This window comes from Salvelinus sp. IW2-2015, linkage group LG27 (assembly GCF_002910315.2).
Source record: "Salvelinus sp. IW2-2015 linkage group LG27, ASM291031v2, whole genome shotgun sequence".
NCBI classification, from domain to species: domain Eukaryota; kingdom Metazoa; phylum Chordata; class Actinopteri; order Salmoniformes; family Salmonidae; genus Salvelinus; species Salvelinus sp. IW2-2015.
In genome coordinates this window covers 23526467-23543199 of record NC_036867.1, presented here as the reverse complement: position 1 = coordinate 23543199, position 16733 = coordinate 23526467, and the positions used below count along the sequence as shown (strand labels likewise).

Below are 16733 nucleotides of genomic sequence, written 5' to 3'. Positions count from 1 at the left end.
TATGCATAATAAGCTTCTAACCTCTGTCTCTTGAGCAATACACACGCACATGTGCTCTGCTGGCCACTCTCCTTAGCTCTTGGAGTCCCATGCAGGAAAACACTTTTTTGTTGTCGCATTTTCTCATGCCAATAGACTATTGTTTGCTGAATGTTAAATACAGCAACCAATAGAACTCACAGGTAGTTTGAAAGAAGAGCGAACACGCAATTGTGGTAGGCTATAGCAGTTACTTATTCAGATCCATAACAATTAATTTGTTGGGAAGACAAGTGAAAACCGTCCGCATCTAATTCTAGTCCTATATTATTCAAGCATGTCATTAGAATGATGAAGGACAAAATGTGTTTAATTTAACTGATGAAAGCGAGGAAGGAATGAAGCATTAGGGGGAATATTATGAAAGCTATACAAAGCAAATCGGGAAGTTCAGAACCCTCGACTTTGTCCACATGTGGTTACATTACAACATTATTCAAAAACATTCATTGTTTTTCCCCCCTCAACCTACACAAAATGCCCCACAATGACAAAGCAAAAACAGGTTGGCATTTTGCAAAAAAAAATTATAAATCAATATCACATTTACATAAGTATTCAGACCCTTCACTCAGTATTTTGTTGAAACACCTTTGGCAGCAATAACAGCCTCGAGTCTTCTTGGGTATGACACTACAAGCTTGGTACACCTGTATTTGGGGAGTTTCTCCCATTCTTCTCTGCAGTTCCTCCAAAGCTCTGTCAGGTTGGATGGGGAGCGTCGCTGCACAGCCACTTCCAAGTCTCTCCAGAGATGTTTGATGGGGTTCAAGTCTGGGCTCTGGCTGGGCCACTCAAGGYCATTCAGAGACATGTCCCGAAGCTACTCCTGCATTATTTTGGCTGTGTGCTTAGGGTCGTTGTCCTGTTGGAAGGTGACATTTTTCCCCAGTCTGAGGGCCTGAGCGCTCTGGAGCAGGTTTTCATCAAGGATCTCTGTACTTTGCTCTGTTCATCTTTCCCTCGATCCTGACTGGTCTTCCAGTCCCTGCCGCTGAAAAACATCCCCAAAGCATGATGCTGCCACCACGCTTCACTGTAGGGATGGTGCAAGGTTTCCTCCAGACGTGACGCTTAGAATTCAGGCCAAAGAGTTCAATCTTGGTTTCATCAGACCAGATAATCTTGTTTATTATGGTCTGAGAGTCCTTTAGGTGCATTTTGGCAAACTCCAAGCGGGCTGTCATGTGCCTTTTACTGAGGAGTGTATTCCGTCTAGACACTATACCATAAAGTCATGATTGGTAGAGTGCTCTGACATGCACTGTTAACTGTGGAACTTTAAAATACACACACACGTGTGCACCTTTCCAAATCCGGTCCAATAAATTGAATTTACCACAGGTGGTCTCCAATCAAGTTGTAGAAAAATCAAGAATGATCAATGGAAACAGGATGCACCAGAGCTCAATTTCGAGTGTCATAGCAAAGGGTCTGAATACTTATATAAATAAGGTATTTCGTTTTTCATTCATTATAAATTTACACAAAGAAAATAATGTTTTCGCTTTGTCATTATGGGGTAGTGTGTAGATTGATGAGGGAAAAAACGATTTATTCAATTTTAGAATAAGGCCGTAAAGTAACAAAATGTGGATAAAAATCAAGGGTTCTGAATACTTTCCAAACTTTCCGGTTTTGGCGGGAAATACCGGGAGTAAAATTATTTATTCTCGAGATGTAACATTTGTAAAATACTGGGAAAATATTCAACCCTCGTGCTAAAGACTCGAGGCAAACCAAGATGTGGTAAAAGTAGCCGTGTCCGAGCCAGAACGGCTCATAGGACAGGAGCTTATCTCCTATTTCTGTACTTTCTGTGAGGCAGCTTGAGATACTAGCTAGTTGTGGCAGACTAGCTAGTTATGACCAAATGTTCAGATCAATAGCTGCCTGCTATTGAAAGCAAGCATTGTGCAAAGGTGAATGTGTTGAACTTGAACACCAAGATGGAGACAAAGGGAGGAACCAGAGGAAAAGTACACGGAGGAAGGCTTATGCTCCATCCCAATTTTCCACAAGTGTGCACCTGCACTCTCCTCATCGTGCATTTAAAAGGATTGGTGTAAGCACTGGCTGGACTGATACCACCATTGTAAAATCCATGCCGAAGTGGGCAATTGCACACTTCTGGAAAATGGTGAATGATCAAAACGCAGACACAGAAAGGCACAGAGAAAGAAAGGATGACATACTTTTTCGCTACCAGCCAGATCGACAAGGTAGAGCTTGCCYCTGAGTTTCTGCTCTGTAGCAGTGTTCTCCTGCTTCACGTTGATCTGGAAGATACTGTGACTTCTGGAGCTGTGCTCATTCATGTCTATAAAAACACACATACGTTAGCAATATATTTGTTATATTGCYTTAACAGAAACAAAGAACTTGATGGCCATGATTCTGTGAGGAATCTAATGAATTCATGTGTATTTATAAAAAAAGTCTACATTAAGAACATCTTTGATTGCTAGCATCATTGTCATAATCTTTCACTTTCAGTTGAAAGGACTGCTCAGTAATGTTTTAGTTTCTAGAGAACACTAGCTTACTACAAGTTCTACTGTGTATATTAACTTTTGTCTACAGATTTTCCAGATTCCTGGTCAGGAAAWCTCCTGGTCCTAATTATGTAACGGCTGTGTAATTGCATCCTAAATGGCACCCTGTTCACTAAATAGTGCATTACTTTTGACCACACCCCTATGGACCCTGGTCAAAAAAGTCACRATAAAGAGAAAAAGGTGTCATTTAGGACGTGGCTTGGTAGATCAGGAGATGCAGGCTGAGGATCATAATGAACCCATGAGAAGCAGGCGGGACTGAAACGGTCCCAGTGTTGGACTGACTCACTTGTGACGGCCACGTGTCGGTTGGATTTGCCCTCGTCAATAGTATCCATGACCTCCTCGGGGCTGCAAACAAAGCGCTCGGTACACCCCTGGGGACACAAGGAACCAAGGAACCACTGTGATTTAACATGGTAGACAAAGAGATGATTATGATGAAAAACTTAGATAACATTGACATTAAAGTCGCGGATAATCAGGAAGTTATATCGGTATTGTAAAGTGCTTTGACTTTCTCCAACCCACAAATAGGATGCATCCGAAGTAGTACTATTTCCTATATAAGTGCACTACTTTTGACCATTGTCCACAAATCCAAAAGTAGTGCACTACAAAGGGAATAGGGTATCATTTGAGACCGACACATTGAGACGCACACATCTACGGATGTCTTACGATTTCATCCACCTGACCAACCAACCGTTCATGGATCCATCTATGGTACCATTTACCAGTGCATTCMTAAAGTATTCAGACCCCTTGACTTTTTCCACATTTGGTTACAGCCTTATTCTAAAATGAATTACATTCATTTATCCTCATCAATCTACACACAATACCCCAAAATAACAAAGTGACATGTTTAGAAATGTTTGCAAATTCATAAAAGACAAAAATACATTTTTTGCATAACTATTCAGACCCTTTGCTATGTGACTCGATATTGAGCTCCGGATTTGGAAAGGCACGCACACACACGTCTATATATTGGTCCAGTTCATAGAGCAAAAACCAAGCCACGAGGTCGAAGGAATTGTCCGTAAAGCTCAAGACAGGATTGTGTCGAGGCACAGATCTGGAAAAGGGTACCAAAAAAAATGTCTGCAGTACTTTAGGTCCCCAAGTGGGGGACCTAATTATTAAATGAAATAAGTTAAGTACCATCAAGACTTCTCCTACAGCTGGCCGCACGGACAAACTGTGCAATCGCGGGAGAAGGGCCTTGGTCAGGGAGGTGACCAAGAACCCGATGGTCACTCAGGAACTCTGGAGCTCTGTCTCTGTGGAGATGGTTGTCCTTCTGGAAGGTTCTCCCATCTCTGCAGCACTCCACCAATCAGGCCTTTATGGTAGAGTGGCCAGAAGGAAGCCACTCCTTAGTAAAAAGCACATGACAGCCCACTTGGAGTTTGCCAAAAGGCACCTAAAGACTCTCAGACCATAAGAAACAAGATTCTCTGGTCAAATGAAACCAAGATTGAACTCTTTTGCCTGAACGCCAAGTCTGGAAGAAACCTGGCACCATCCCTACGGTGAAGCATGGTTGTGGCCGCATCATGCTGTGAGGATGTTTTTCAGCGTTAGGGACTGGGAGACTAGTCATGGTCGAAGCAAAGATGAATGACGCAAAGTACAGAGAGATCCTTGACAAAAACCTGCTCCAGAGTGCTCAGGACCTCAGACTGGGGCAAAGGTTCACCTTCCAACAAGACAACGACCCTAAGAACACAGCCGAGACACCGCAGGAGTGGCTTCGGGACATGTCTCGAGTGGCCCAGCCAGAGCACAGACTTGAACCCGATCTAACATCTCTGGAGAGACCTGAAAATAGCTGTGCAGCAACGCTCCAGCATCCAACCTGACAGAGCTTGAGAGGATCTGCAGAGAAGAATGGGAGAAACTCCCCAAATACAGGTGTGCCAAGCTTGTAGCGTCATACCCAAGAAGACTCGAGGCTGTAAATCACTGCCAAATGTGCTTGAACAAAGTACTAAGCAAAGGGTCTGAAAACTTATGTAAATGTTCAAACATTTCTAAACACCTGTTGTTTTTGCTCTGTCATTATGGATAGTGTGGGAGTAGATTGATGAGGGAACAAAACAATTTAATACGTTGCAGCCTTATTCTAGAAWGTAACAAAATGTGGGAAAAGTCAGGGGTCTGAAAACTTTCCGAATGCACTGTAGATGTGTTTGGTTCACTTGACCATAAATAAGACTTACCTTGACATAGGGCACCCTGTTTTTATCCTCATGTACAGACAGGTTGTTCTTTGTTACTGCAGAGGGAGAAAAAAAACACATTTTATTCATGCAGTTATTACATTACTTATGTTGATCACAATATTAACAAGGAATTGTCAACAGGCAGGTACGAGCATTTAAAAGCACAAAGCAGCCATCAAATGTTTTTWAAAAATCATTTGAATGCTGCAGGTTATAAGTTCACTGTCTAGACAGAAACAACTCAATTGAAGTACAGTTGAAGTCGTAAGTTTACATACACCCGAGCCAAATACTTTTAACCTCAGTTTATCACAATTGTTGACATTTAATCCTAGTAAAAATCCCCTGTCTTAGGTCAGTTAGGATCACCACTTTATTTTAAGAATGTGAAATGTCGGAATAATATTAGAGAGAATGATTTATTTCAGCTATTATTTCTTTCATCACATTCCCAGTCGGTCAAAAGTTTACATACACTCAATTAGTATTTGGTAGCATTGCCTTTAAATTGTGTAATTTGGGTCAAATGTTTCAGGTAGCTTTCCACAAGCTTCCCACAATAAGTTAGGTGAATCTTGGCCAATTCCTCCTGACAGAGCTGGTGTAACTGAAACAGGTTTGTAGGCCTCCTTGCTCGCACACGCTTTTTCAGTTCTGCCCACACATTTTCTATAGGATTGAGGTCAGGGATTTGTGACGGCCACTCCAATACCTTGACTTTGTTGTCCTTAAGCCATTTTGCCACAACTTGGGAAGTATGCTTGGGGTCATTGTCCATTTGGAAGACCCATTTGCGACCAAGCTTAATCTTCCTGACTGATGTCTTGAGACGTTGCTTCAATATATCCACATACTTTTCCTGCCTCATGATGCCATCTATTTTGTGAAGTGCACCAGTCCCTCCTGCAGCAAAGCACCTCCACAACATGATGCTGCCACCCCCATGCTTCACAGTTGGGATGGTGTTCTTCAGTTTGCAAGCCTCCCCCTTTTTCCTCCAAACATAATGATGGTCATTATAGCCAAACAGTTCAATTTTTGTTTCATCAGACCAGAGGACATTTTTCCAAAAGGTACGGCTTTTTTTATGGCGCTTTTGGAGCAGTGGCTTCTTCCTTGCTGAGCGGCCTTTCAGGTTATGTCGATATAGGGACTCGTTTTACTGTGGATATAGATACTTTMGTACCGGTTTCCTCCAGCATCTTCACAAGGTCCTTTGCTGTTGTTCTGGGATTGATTTGCAATTTTCGCACCAAAGTAAATTAATCTCTAGGAGACAGAATGCATCTCCTTCCTGAGCGGTATGACAGCTGCATGGTCCCATGGTGTTTATACTTGTGTACTATTGTTTGTACAGATGAACGTGGTACCTTCAAGCATTTGGAAATTGCTCCCAAGGATAAACCAGACTTGTGGAGGTCTACAATTGTTTTTCTGAGGTCTTGGCCGATTTCTTTTGATTTTCCCATGGTGTCTAGCAAAGTGGCACTGAGTTTGAAGGTAGGCCTTGAATACATCCACAGGTACACCTCCAATTGACTCAAACGATCAATTAGCCTATCAGAACCTTCTAAACCCATGACATAATTTTCTGGAATTTTCCAAGCTGTTTAAAGGCACAGTCAACTTAGTGTATGTAAACTTCTGACCAACTGGAATTGTAATACAGTGAATAAGTMAAATAATCTTTSTAAACAATTGTTGGAAAAAGTACTTGTCATGCACAAAGTAGATGTCGTAACCGACTTGCCAAAACTATAGTTTGTTAACAAGAAATTTGTGGTGTGGTTGAAAAACGAGTTTTAATGACTCCAACATAAGTGTATGCAAACTTCCGACTTCAACAGTATGCATGTGTGTGAGGGGGAGTAATTACCCAACAGACGATGTCTGCGTCCCAAATGGCACCCTATTCCCTATACAGTGCACACATTTTCACCAGAGCCCTACCCGTCCTGGTGAAAAGTAATGGACTATATGAAATAGCGTGCCATTTGGGACACACCCTAAATCTCCAGAATGGTCAAATGAGGACGCTTGCTGTGCCGTAACATACAGTACGTACCATCCAGTAGGTCCTTGATCCTGTCCAGGTAAATTTCAAAATATGAAACCTGCAACAGAGAGTCCTCTGATTAGAAACAATCTAGCTGGGCAGTGTTTTTGATTCGGATTATGTAGCTGATGTGGAATAGCTAGCTAGTTAGTAGATTCARAGGGCGCGCTCTGTCTTAAGGCAAATGTTTTCCCCTTTTTATTTGGCAACCGAATCACTTGAGGGCAGCTGTGTGGTTGAAGTGCTCCATACCTTGATGTGGAACTCCAGATTCTCYTCCATTGAGTAGATGTAGTTGAAGATGTCCTGGACTATTCTGGGGATGATCCCCATACCATCCGGGTCATGGAGGATACCCTTTAGGACAAAGACAGGTTTCCGTCAAACAGAACAGTTGAAAGCAGGGTTGGGGTCAAAATTGTATTTCAATTCCGTCAATGCAGGAAGTAACTTGAAATTCCAATTTTACTCGACTTGCTTTGAGAGCATGTTAGGAATTTCAGTTTACTTCCTTCATTGACAATTMAAATGTAATTGACCCAAATCCTGGTTGAATTCATTTGACCAAACCCATTAAGATAGAAGCATGTATGATTTTATAGGCCTCGCTCTCCCTCACCTCCATGGTGTGTGTTTTTCCAGACGATGTCTGCCCAAAGGCAAATATAGTCCCGTTGTAGCCATCAAGGACATCTGTGTAGGTAGTAAAAGACATTGAGAACTTAAAACAATTACTTTAAAACTGCCTAGAAGGTTTGCACTGGTAGGATAGTGCCACAGGATAGTACCTTTAACAATCTTTTGAGCAGAGGCTTTGTACATCTGCTCCTGTGTCGTATTGGACCCGAACACTCGGTCAAACATGAACGGTTTACCCTGTAAGACGAGAGGGAAAGTCAAATCAGCAACAAAGAATACTTAGGTCTCTCAAGAACAACAAGGTGATTAGGAAAAGTATCCAAAACAGAATTACTGTAACTTGCACTAATGTTGACATTTATTTAGGGCTGGGAAGTATATTGTATTTTACTATACCACACACACACAGATATTGATGCAAGGACCGGTTTGGGTTTCTATATGACCTTTTATAACAGTATTTTAAGACTGACCACATTTAGTCAACTGGTCAATTGTTTGGTCGATCAAGTTTTTTTTTACTTGAGTAGTGGCAAATATATATTTTTTTTAATGTTATGGCACACGAGACACCCGTCTGATTCACGCCTGTCTGAGTGAACTAATCCATTGCGGAGACGGCACACCAGTAGTACATTTACCGTTTTTTCTGATTGTTTTAACTTACCATCACTGTGGCACGTCTCAAAGTAATTGTTTTCTTCGCCTCAAACAGCAAGTAAACAAAAGTKTGTTTTTATATCCATTGAGAATGACAATAGTTCAACCTATAGAAAATCATCAGACAAGCTCAGTATTCAAACATAGCGTGTTGATATGTAAAAATACGTACAAATTTAGACCAATCAACAACACAAAAATATTTTTGCTGGGGACAGCCCTACGGTATTCCAATGTTTGGTTTGTTAAATGTGATACGCCACTCTGCCAAGTGTCATGTCCAGTTTTGTGTTTGCTACTTGAATCATCACTCTCCCCTCTTCTKRTACTTTCCACACCAAGCCRTGCCCCGTCACTCAGGGAGAGCAGTTGTTGTGTGACCACGGAGTCAAGAGCACTTGCCGACAAGTTCCCGTTCACAAGATGTGGGTCACAACGATATTGCTTTCTACTTTGCTTCTTAATATAAATCCACAAGCATATAGTGTATCTTACTGTCTGCAAGTTTGTCTTCGCAGGTTGTGGCTAAAATAAATTGTGTTAGATGCTAATTGCTATTTAGCTGGCTAGCTAGTTCACCAACTGTACAAGAGTCAGAGCAAACGTAGCTAGCTAATACAGCCTGATACCAGTGCTCGTGTATGCCTAAATAAGCATGTTGCAYCGATATCCTATAAAATCAGAGGGATAGGCGAAGCCTGAATGGGTTAGCTACAGAAACCATGTAATGGAACTAATCTAATTAGTCCCCTGGTTAATACTGACCAACACTTTGGTTCCTACCCGGTCATGTCAAACAATGTAGTCAAAGTGCTGTCCATTATATTATAACAATAGAAATTTGAACAGATTTATATTTCTATGATCCAATAGTTCACATAAGTCTTTTGTTCTAACTCGCAAGTCAAAATTGCAATTTGACCTAGATTTTCACCCAAATGATGCAGTGTGGAAATGATAAAACGAGGGCAGGAAATGCAGAATTTCATGAAAATGCTACATTTGGAGGGGGGGGGGTTTAAGTTGGATTGAACAGTATAAAAAGGCGCCCGCACACTAGTTTCGGTTTGCTGCTAGCATTACTTGGCTAGGCGAAGCGAATGCATGAGCCTTGCATACTCCCTTAAAAGACTGCATGAAAAACAAGGACAACCCATAATATTGCCGCTCGATACGCCGTAGCACCAGTTCTTCAAAAGTGAGTCAGAATAGTCTGAAGATAAATCAAGAAATCTGTCATTAATTTGACCTTTTTGCCAAGYTCTTAGTCGCAGAATTTTACATCCAACTAGGCTGTTTGGTGCAGTATTTCTCAAGTGAAAACTTGCATGAAAAATTAGTTGTCTCTTGTTGATGACGAACACCTCATTGAATAATCCCTACTACTAGTAGTAGTAGTAGTAGTAGTASAGTTGACCAATCACCGACGAAGGGGCTTAGACTTGGGTTACCAAACTTTGCCTTGTCTCAAGAAAATATGTGCGCAAATAGCCCCCCAAAAAAACTCATATGTGCGAACCGGCAGGCCACGTTTTGACTGGGAAACCTTAAAAGACGGGAGAAAGCCCCATTGAAATCACTTAGAATGTATGCGTTGCCATGCTAGGGACATGCACTACTCAAAGCATTTTATTACTTTTATTCAAAAACATAAAACTGTCAAAATATTGTAACACATTTTTGCCATATCTCCCTACATTTACTTGAGCTCTGTTATCTGAGGTTACATAGTCCTACTGATACAGCCTAGCTTATTATACAAGGTGTGTATACTGTATAGGCCTAATAGCCAGGTCTATACAGTGTTGAGAAACTTTTGTTATTGACCAAATACTTATTTTCCACCATAATTTGCAAATAAATTCATAAAAAATGCTACAATGTGATTTTCCTGGAATTTTTTTTCTCATTTTGTCTGTCATAGTTGAAGTGTACCTATGATGAAAATTACAGGCCTCTCTCATCTTTTTAAGTGAGAGAACTTGCACAATTGGTGGCTGACTAAATACTTTTTTGCCCCACTGTATAAAGACTGTCTCTTATACACATCTAGATGTGTATAAGAGACAGCCTACGTCCTGTTTGAAATAAGGCACTAAAGGAGGATCCTGCATGGAATTCTGGGGAAAGGCTGCGTGCTGATCAAGCTCTGACAATTTTACTAAATTAAACTTCGAGTTATAAGTACATATTTGACCGAAATCGGACTGGCAATGAGTAAGGATAAATATTCAAGTGAAAGTGGGTATCGAAGATAATCCGCTATGTTCACCGTGTTTAAGTCGATCACCGAGCCCAACTCCACGACGTGGTAGAGGCCACGATCCCAGCCAAAACAGTGATGGGAGGTTCATCTCTCATGGCAGAATTGAAGTTATTTTGACGAGAAACAGCCACCTCACTCGGCAAAATGCAAATCTCTATCGATGGCATGAACACTACTCAAGAGAAAAATGATAAACGGGTGACCCATATTGAAAAGAAGAATGAGGAACATAATGAAAAGTGAATACAACAAGACCAGGCTATTAGCTACCTGATGGGCCAGGTATAGGAATTGCAAAAGGGAGAATTGTTGGAAAACTTTTCACGTCGTAATAATATTAACATTTTTGGGGTCGAAACCAACACAGAAAGGGGGCAGAAAATGTCTACATTTGTGGACAAGATTCTGAGGGAGATCTTGGAAATCGATACTGCAACACCTTTGGTCATAGAGGGGGCCCACAGAACCGCACCTGCAGCCCCGGAGCGAAGGACAGAGGCCAGCGCTGTCATCCTGTGCCTTCTCAAAGAAACAGGATATAATGCAGCTGTCGAGAACCAAGGGACAACTATTCGACAAAGACAAACGCATATCTATCTTCAATGACTATTCTGCAGAGCTATTGCAGAAGAGAAAAGATTACGACATGATCAAGTAAGAACTGGCAGCCCAAAACATCATATACTCTGCAGGTCACCCATGAGAGCAAAACGCACATCTTGGATTCTGTACATGATGCCGAGTCCTTCCTGCACTCCACTGGAATTACAACACCTTCCAGATCAAAGGACAGGATCTGGAAAAATATGCCAACTATGTGGCAAATTGCTGGGCCCAGAAGGAGTGAGCGAGAAGGACCCAAGACCTAAGAATTAGCTTAAACCTACCGCGGAACACTGTCCAGTCCACATGGACTACTGAAGCCCACCCTTATCCTTAAGGACTTGAAACTACCTGGATTTATGCTCATAATTGGGACCTTATTGCTGGACTAATTAATCCATCTTTGACCTACAGTTTGTTGGAATGATTAAGTAATTATTCAATCTGGGAAAAACAGAACAGCCTGCTTTCCTCATTCCCACTTTCTCTTTTAGTATGCTTCAGAGTACAGATTTTCAATGTTTTACGTTGTTTTATGGCAATTACATATAGGCTACCCAAGTGTGGGTTAGTCAAAATATTTGAATAAAATGTGCTGATCCTTTATGTATTTAAACAAGGCTTTTGGAATACTTTTAATTTCCAGAATTTAACCCTTACTGTTTAGGACAGCCTGCTTTAGAAGGAGAGACAGTTAAGCCTGCTTGAAATATTTATCATGTTCTGCATTCTGTTTTCTTATAGCCTAATATTATTTCAGTTAAGCCTGCTTGAAATATTTATCATGTTCTGCATTCTGTTTTCTTATAGCCTAATATTATTTCAGTTGGGAGAGCCTATTAAATGTTATGGGCTCCTTCCCTTTGTTTCTTATTTATGTTTGCATACAGGCTACTCTTTAAATGATAGGTCGCTGAAGTTTAAGCAGTGAACCTTTGTGGGGTACACAAGGCAATTCTAGGTATTGTGGTATATTTTGGTTAAACTATCCCCAATTCAATAGAATTGCCACCCTCTGCATGCACAGTGCATTCTTCCATCACATGTGCAGTGCACTCTTCCATCACATGTACAGCTGATTCTCAAGACCTTGCACACTAATGAGATGTTATTGAGCCCACACTACTATACTGTCTGAGCCAAGGGCTACATGCTTTCTGGTAAGTTTTGAACGATACTGGGTGGGGTGAATATATTTTATATGACATATATGATTTTTTGTTAACTAGTAAATAGCAAAGTCTGTTTAAATCATTTCTAACTTGTTAACAATTTCTGCTAGTTAGTTTGCTACAGTGTGGGTTTTAGCTTGCTTGATCCTTCTGATGAGTGTTAATTCACCTGTTTCCATACATGTTTCATTTTAAAACATTTATCTTACAAAGAAGTTGTTTAATCTAACTGCTTAACTATTTATCTGTAAATGGAATAGTATAATTCTTTGTTTTTTTACTAACAATTTTACAGGAAAATGCCACGGGCATTATCTGATATGTGGAGACATTTCACTGCAGCTAAGGTAGAAGGAAAAGCTGTGTACAATACTGTGCCAAATCATATGTGAAGAACGCAAAAAAGATGCAGAATCATCTGGCCAAGTGCGTCAAGTCCCCTCAGCGCTCACAACAAGCAACCTCTACTTCTATTCAAGGTGAAAATGATGAATCAGACACCTTATCGATACCTTATCGAACAYCTCATGGTCCTCCTGGAATCAGAAGATTTTTTGACCCAATGGAGGAACGTAGTCAGAGAAATGCTGATGAATGTCTTGCTCGAGCTGTGTATGCAACAGGTTCACCTCTGATGCTCACAGGCAATGTGTATTGGAAGAGATATCTGAATGATCTTCATCCAACATACACCCCTCCAAACAGACATGCTRTATCTACTCATTTGCTGGATGCAGAGTTCAAGTGAATGTCAAGCAAATCATAGAGAAACTGGAAAGCAAACTGTATGGCAATCATCTCTGATGGGTAGTCGAATGTTCATGGGCAAGGAATAATTAACTACATCTCCACCAGTATTCTACAAGAGCACAGACACAAGGGACAGACACACCGGCCTCTATATTGCAGATGAGCTGAAGGCAGTCATCATTGCCCTTGGACCACAGAAAGGGTTTGCACTGGTGACAGACAATGCTGCGAACATGAAGGCTGCTTGGTCCTACCCTCACATCACACCCATTGGCTGTGCTGCTCATGCATGTAATCTGCTCCTCAAGGACATCATGGCACTGAAAACAATGGATACACTACAAGAGAGCCAAGGAAATGGTTCGGTATGTGAAGGGTCATCAAGTTAAAGCAGCAATCTATCTCACCAAGCAAAGTGAGAAGAATAAGAGCACGACATTGAAGCTGCCCAGCAACACCCGTTGGGGTGGTGTTGTCATCATGTTTGACAGTCTCCTGGAGGGGAAGGAATCTCTCCAAGAAATGGTCATATCACAGTCTGCCGATATGGACAGCCCATCAAGAGGATCCTCCTGGATGATGCATTTTGAGAAAGAGTGGTAAGCAGCCTGAAACCAGTAACAGTAGTCATTGCACGGATTCAGGGAGACAATGCCATCCTGTCTGATGTTCAGACTCTACTTGCAGATGTAACAGAAGAAATGCCCACTTCACTGTTGCTCCAAGCAGAGGAAACTGCAGTTATGAAATACATCAAAAAGGGTGAAGAGTTCTGCCTGAAGCCCATACACGCCGCAGCATACATGTTGGATGCCAAGTATGCTGGCAAGAGCATCCTGTCTATTGCAGAGATCAACAAGGCCAATAGGGTCATCACTACCGTGTCTCACCACCTTGGCCTGGATGAGGGCAAGGTTCTTGGCAGTCTGGCGAAGTACACTTCCAATCAAGGGCTTTGGGATGGAGATGAGATATGTTGGCACGACRGCCATATTGCATCAGCCACCTGGTGGAAGGGACTTTGTGGATCTGGGGCTCTTTCCCGTTGCCTCCATCATCCTCCAAATCCCACCAACATCAGCCGCCTCAGAGCGCAACTGGTCCTTGTTTGGGAACACACACACACACCAAAGCACGCAACAGGCTGACCAACACAAGGGTTGAAAAATTGGTGCCCATGCGGGCAAATTTAAGGCTTTTTGAGCCTGACAACGAGCCATGCTCAACAAGGTTGGAAAGTGACAGTGAAGATGAGGCCTAAGAGTCTGGACATTGAGGAGGTCCAGGGAGAAGACATGGAAGCCTGAGAGGAAGACAACCAAAGCTTTAGTTTATAAACTATAATTTTACAGATGTATGTTGAAAACGTTTTTGGGAGATGCAATGTATCATTAGGGATCATTCAATATTCCCTTTCTTTTGTTGTTCAGTGAAATTATCCCATTTGGCAAACTGTCATGTGCCTTTTACTGAGGAGTGGCTTCCGTCTGGTCACTCAACCATAAAGGCCTGATTGGTGGAGTGCTGCAAAGATGGTTGTCCTTCTGAAAGATTCTCCCATTTCCACAGAGGAACTCTGTAGCTCTGACAGTGTGACCATTGGGTTCTTGGTCCCATCCCTGACCAAGGCCCTTCTCCCTCGATTGCTCAGTTTGGCCAGCGGCCAGCTCTAGGAAGAGTCTTGGTGGTTCCCAACTTATTGCATTTAAGGACTTTCAATGCTGCAGAAATGTTTAGTACCCTTCCCCAGGTCTATGCCTCGACACAATCCTATCTCGGAACTCCTTCGCCCTCATGGCTTGGTTTTTGCTCTGACATGCACTGTCAACTGTGGGTCCTTGTATAGACAGGACATGATTTGGAAAGGCACACAAACACCTATCAATTGTATTTACCAAAAGTGGACTCCAATAAAGTTGTAGAAACATCAAGGATGACCAGACACAGAATGCACCAGAACTCAATGTCAAGTTTCATAGCAAATGGTCCGAATACTTATGTAAATGAGGGATCTGTTTTTTAATATGCAATAAATTAGCAAAAACATCTAAAAACCTATTTTTGCTTTGTCATTATGGGGTATTGTGTGTAGATGGGGGGGGGGGAATCAATTTTAGAATAAGGCTGTAATGTAACAAAAGTTGGAAAAAGTGAAGGGGTCTGAATACTTCCCAAATGCACTGTATTCAAACAGGCACAAGATATGCTATTAGCCATCTACCAGGTCAATGAGAAACACACCAGTATACCTTATTCACCACCAAACCAACTCAGTTCAAACATGACAAACATAGCTTTTCAAAAGTAGTGCAATATATAGGGAATAGGCTGCCATTTGGGACAATCCCATGGGCCTTTCCCTTCTCATTGTGACAGCAATGGCCAGAGACAGCTAGGAAACATCAGCATCCTCCCTCCGTTTCTGTAAGATGCAAACGGATTTACTTACTGACAACAGATCAGCAGAGCACGTCAGGCTGTTCATCTGACAGCAGCAGCCAATATAAAATCACTACAGATAACATCAGAGGGAGTTTTTTTTTAAATTTACGATGACACAGCATCCCCTATTACATTGCATAGGCGGGACATCTGGAGTAGCTAAACAGTAGCTGAAACAAAGAATCAAAACCTATGGAAGCGGTCCTTTTATTTATACTATCTAACAGCATACAATTGAGGTTATTTTGGTGCAAAGCCAGTTGTGTGTTGCTGACATTAATATATCTCTGTGAAGGATTGATGGAGTTGGAGTAGTATCTATATTATTCACTACAGTACATGCATCTCAACCCCTGGCAATAGGCTGTGACTAGACTACCTAGATCAAAAATCTGTCCCGAGTCCTTATTCTCCAACATTTTCCCCAAAGTGTGCACTTGCACACTATCTTGCATGGATTAACAACGATAGAAACTCCCTCCAGCCAATGCTTTAACCAATCCAAGACTTAAATCCATTTAGGAAAGTGGGCAAGTACAAACTTCAGGAGAAGGGTGGAGAATCAGGACACAGRTTTAGTGTTGTGCTGCTGTGGCTGTGTGTGCATAACGGAGCACTTCCTAAATGCTTCTGCTGCCTTGACAATGATCACTGATTATATGCCTGTGAGCTCAGCCAAAATGCTAGCCAAAGACTAGTCATCGGCATTCTATTAGGAAACCTTCTTTGGTTTTTGTCTCCCAAATGGCACCCTACTCCCTATAAGGTACGCTACTTTGACAGGGTTCGAGACAGCGATCAAAACATTTGGCATTGACTTGGCAGTGCGGCACACATTATATTGGTCATAGGGTGCCAGCGATTTTGTTGTTGGTCACAGTTTCTGGTTTAAATTGTTTTTTTTAATCAATATTTATTCAAACAGCAATGGGTATGCAACGGGCAAACCAGGTATTCCAAAAGCTTGTTACAAAGTCTTTGCAATGCACAATTTAGTCATCATGTGCTGTTTGAATGAACATTTCGAAAGGCTTTCCAAAAAAACCAACCCAATTAAATGTTGACTGCAAAGTAGGCCTACCTGGCAAAATTATATTATGATTTGTAAATGCCCCTTAATTATCATAGTAAAAGGTTAGGGTATAAAAGTCAACTAAAACTAAATCAAGAAAACCTATTTAGTAAACTGAAATTAAATAATGAACAAACCCGTTTGGAAAACTAAACTGAAATGTATCTTTGACCCCAAAAATAACTACACTGAACAAAAATATAAACACAACATGTTAAGTTTTGGTCCCATGTTTCATAAGCCAA

The 16733-nt window shown here is 41.5% G+C and overlaps 1 protein-coding gene across 1 annotated transcript in view; it reads right to left on the bottom strand.

Moving 5' to 3' along the window:
- Window positions 1–16733, bottom strand: part of LOC111953669 (kinesin-1 heavy chain) — a 41267-nt gene that overhangs the window by 13175 nt on the left and 11359 nt on the right. Inside the window, exons 2-8 of the mRNA XM_023973091.3 lie at window positions 7673–7760; window positions 7504–7577; window positions 7137–7241; window positions 6894–6942; window positions 4826–4881; window positions 2887–2974; window positions 2235–2359 (exon numbers count right to left, since the gene is read on the bottom strand). Coding sequence (XP_023828859.1) covers window positions 2235–2359; window positions 2887–2974; window positions 4826–4881; window positions 6894–6942; window positions 7137–7241; window positions 7504–7577; window positions 7673–7760 — 585 coding nt within the window. The remainder of the gene's footprint in view (window positions 1–2234; window positions 2360–2886; window positions 2975–4825; window positions 4882–6893; window positions 6943–7136; window positions 7242–7503; window positions 7578–7672; window positions 7761–16733) is intronic.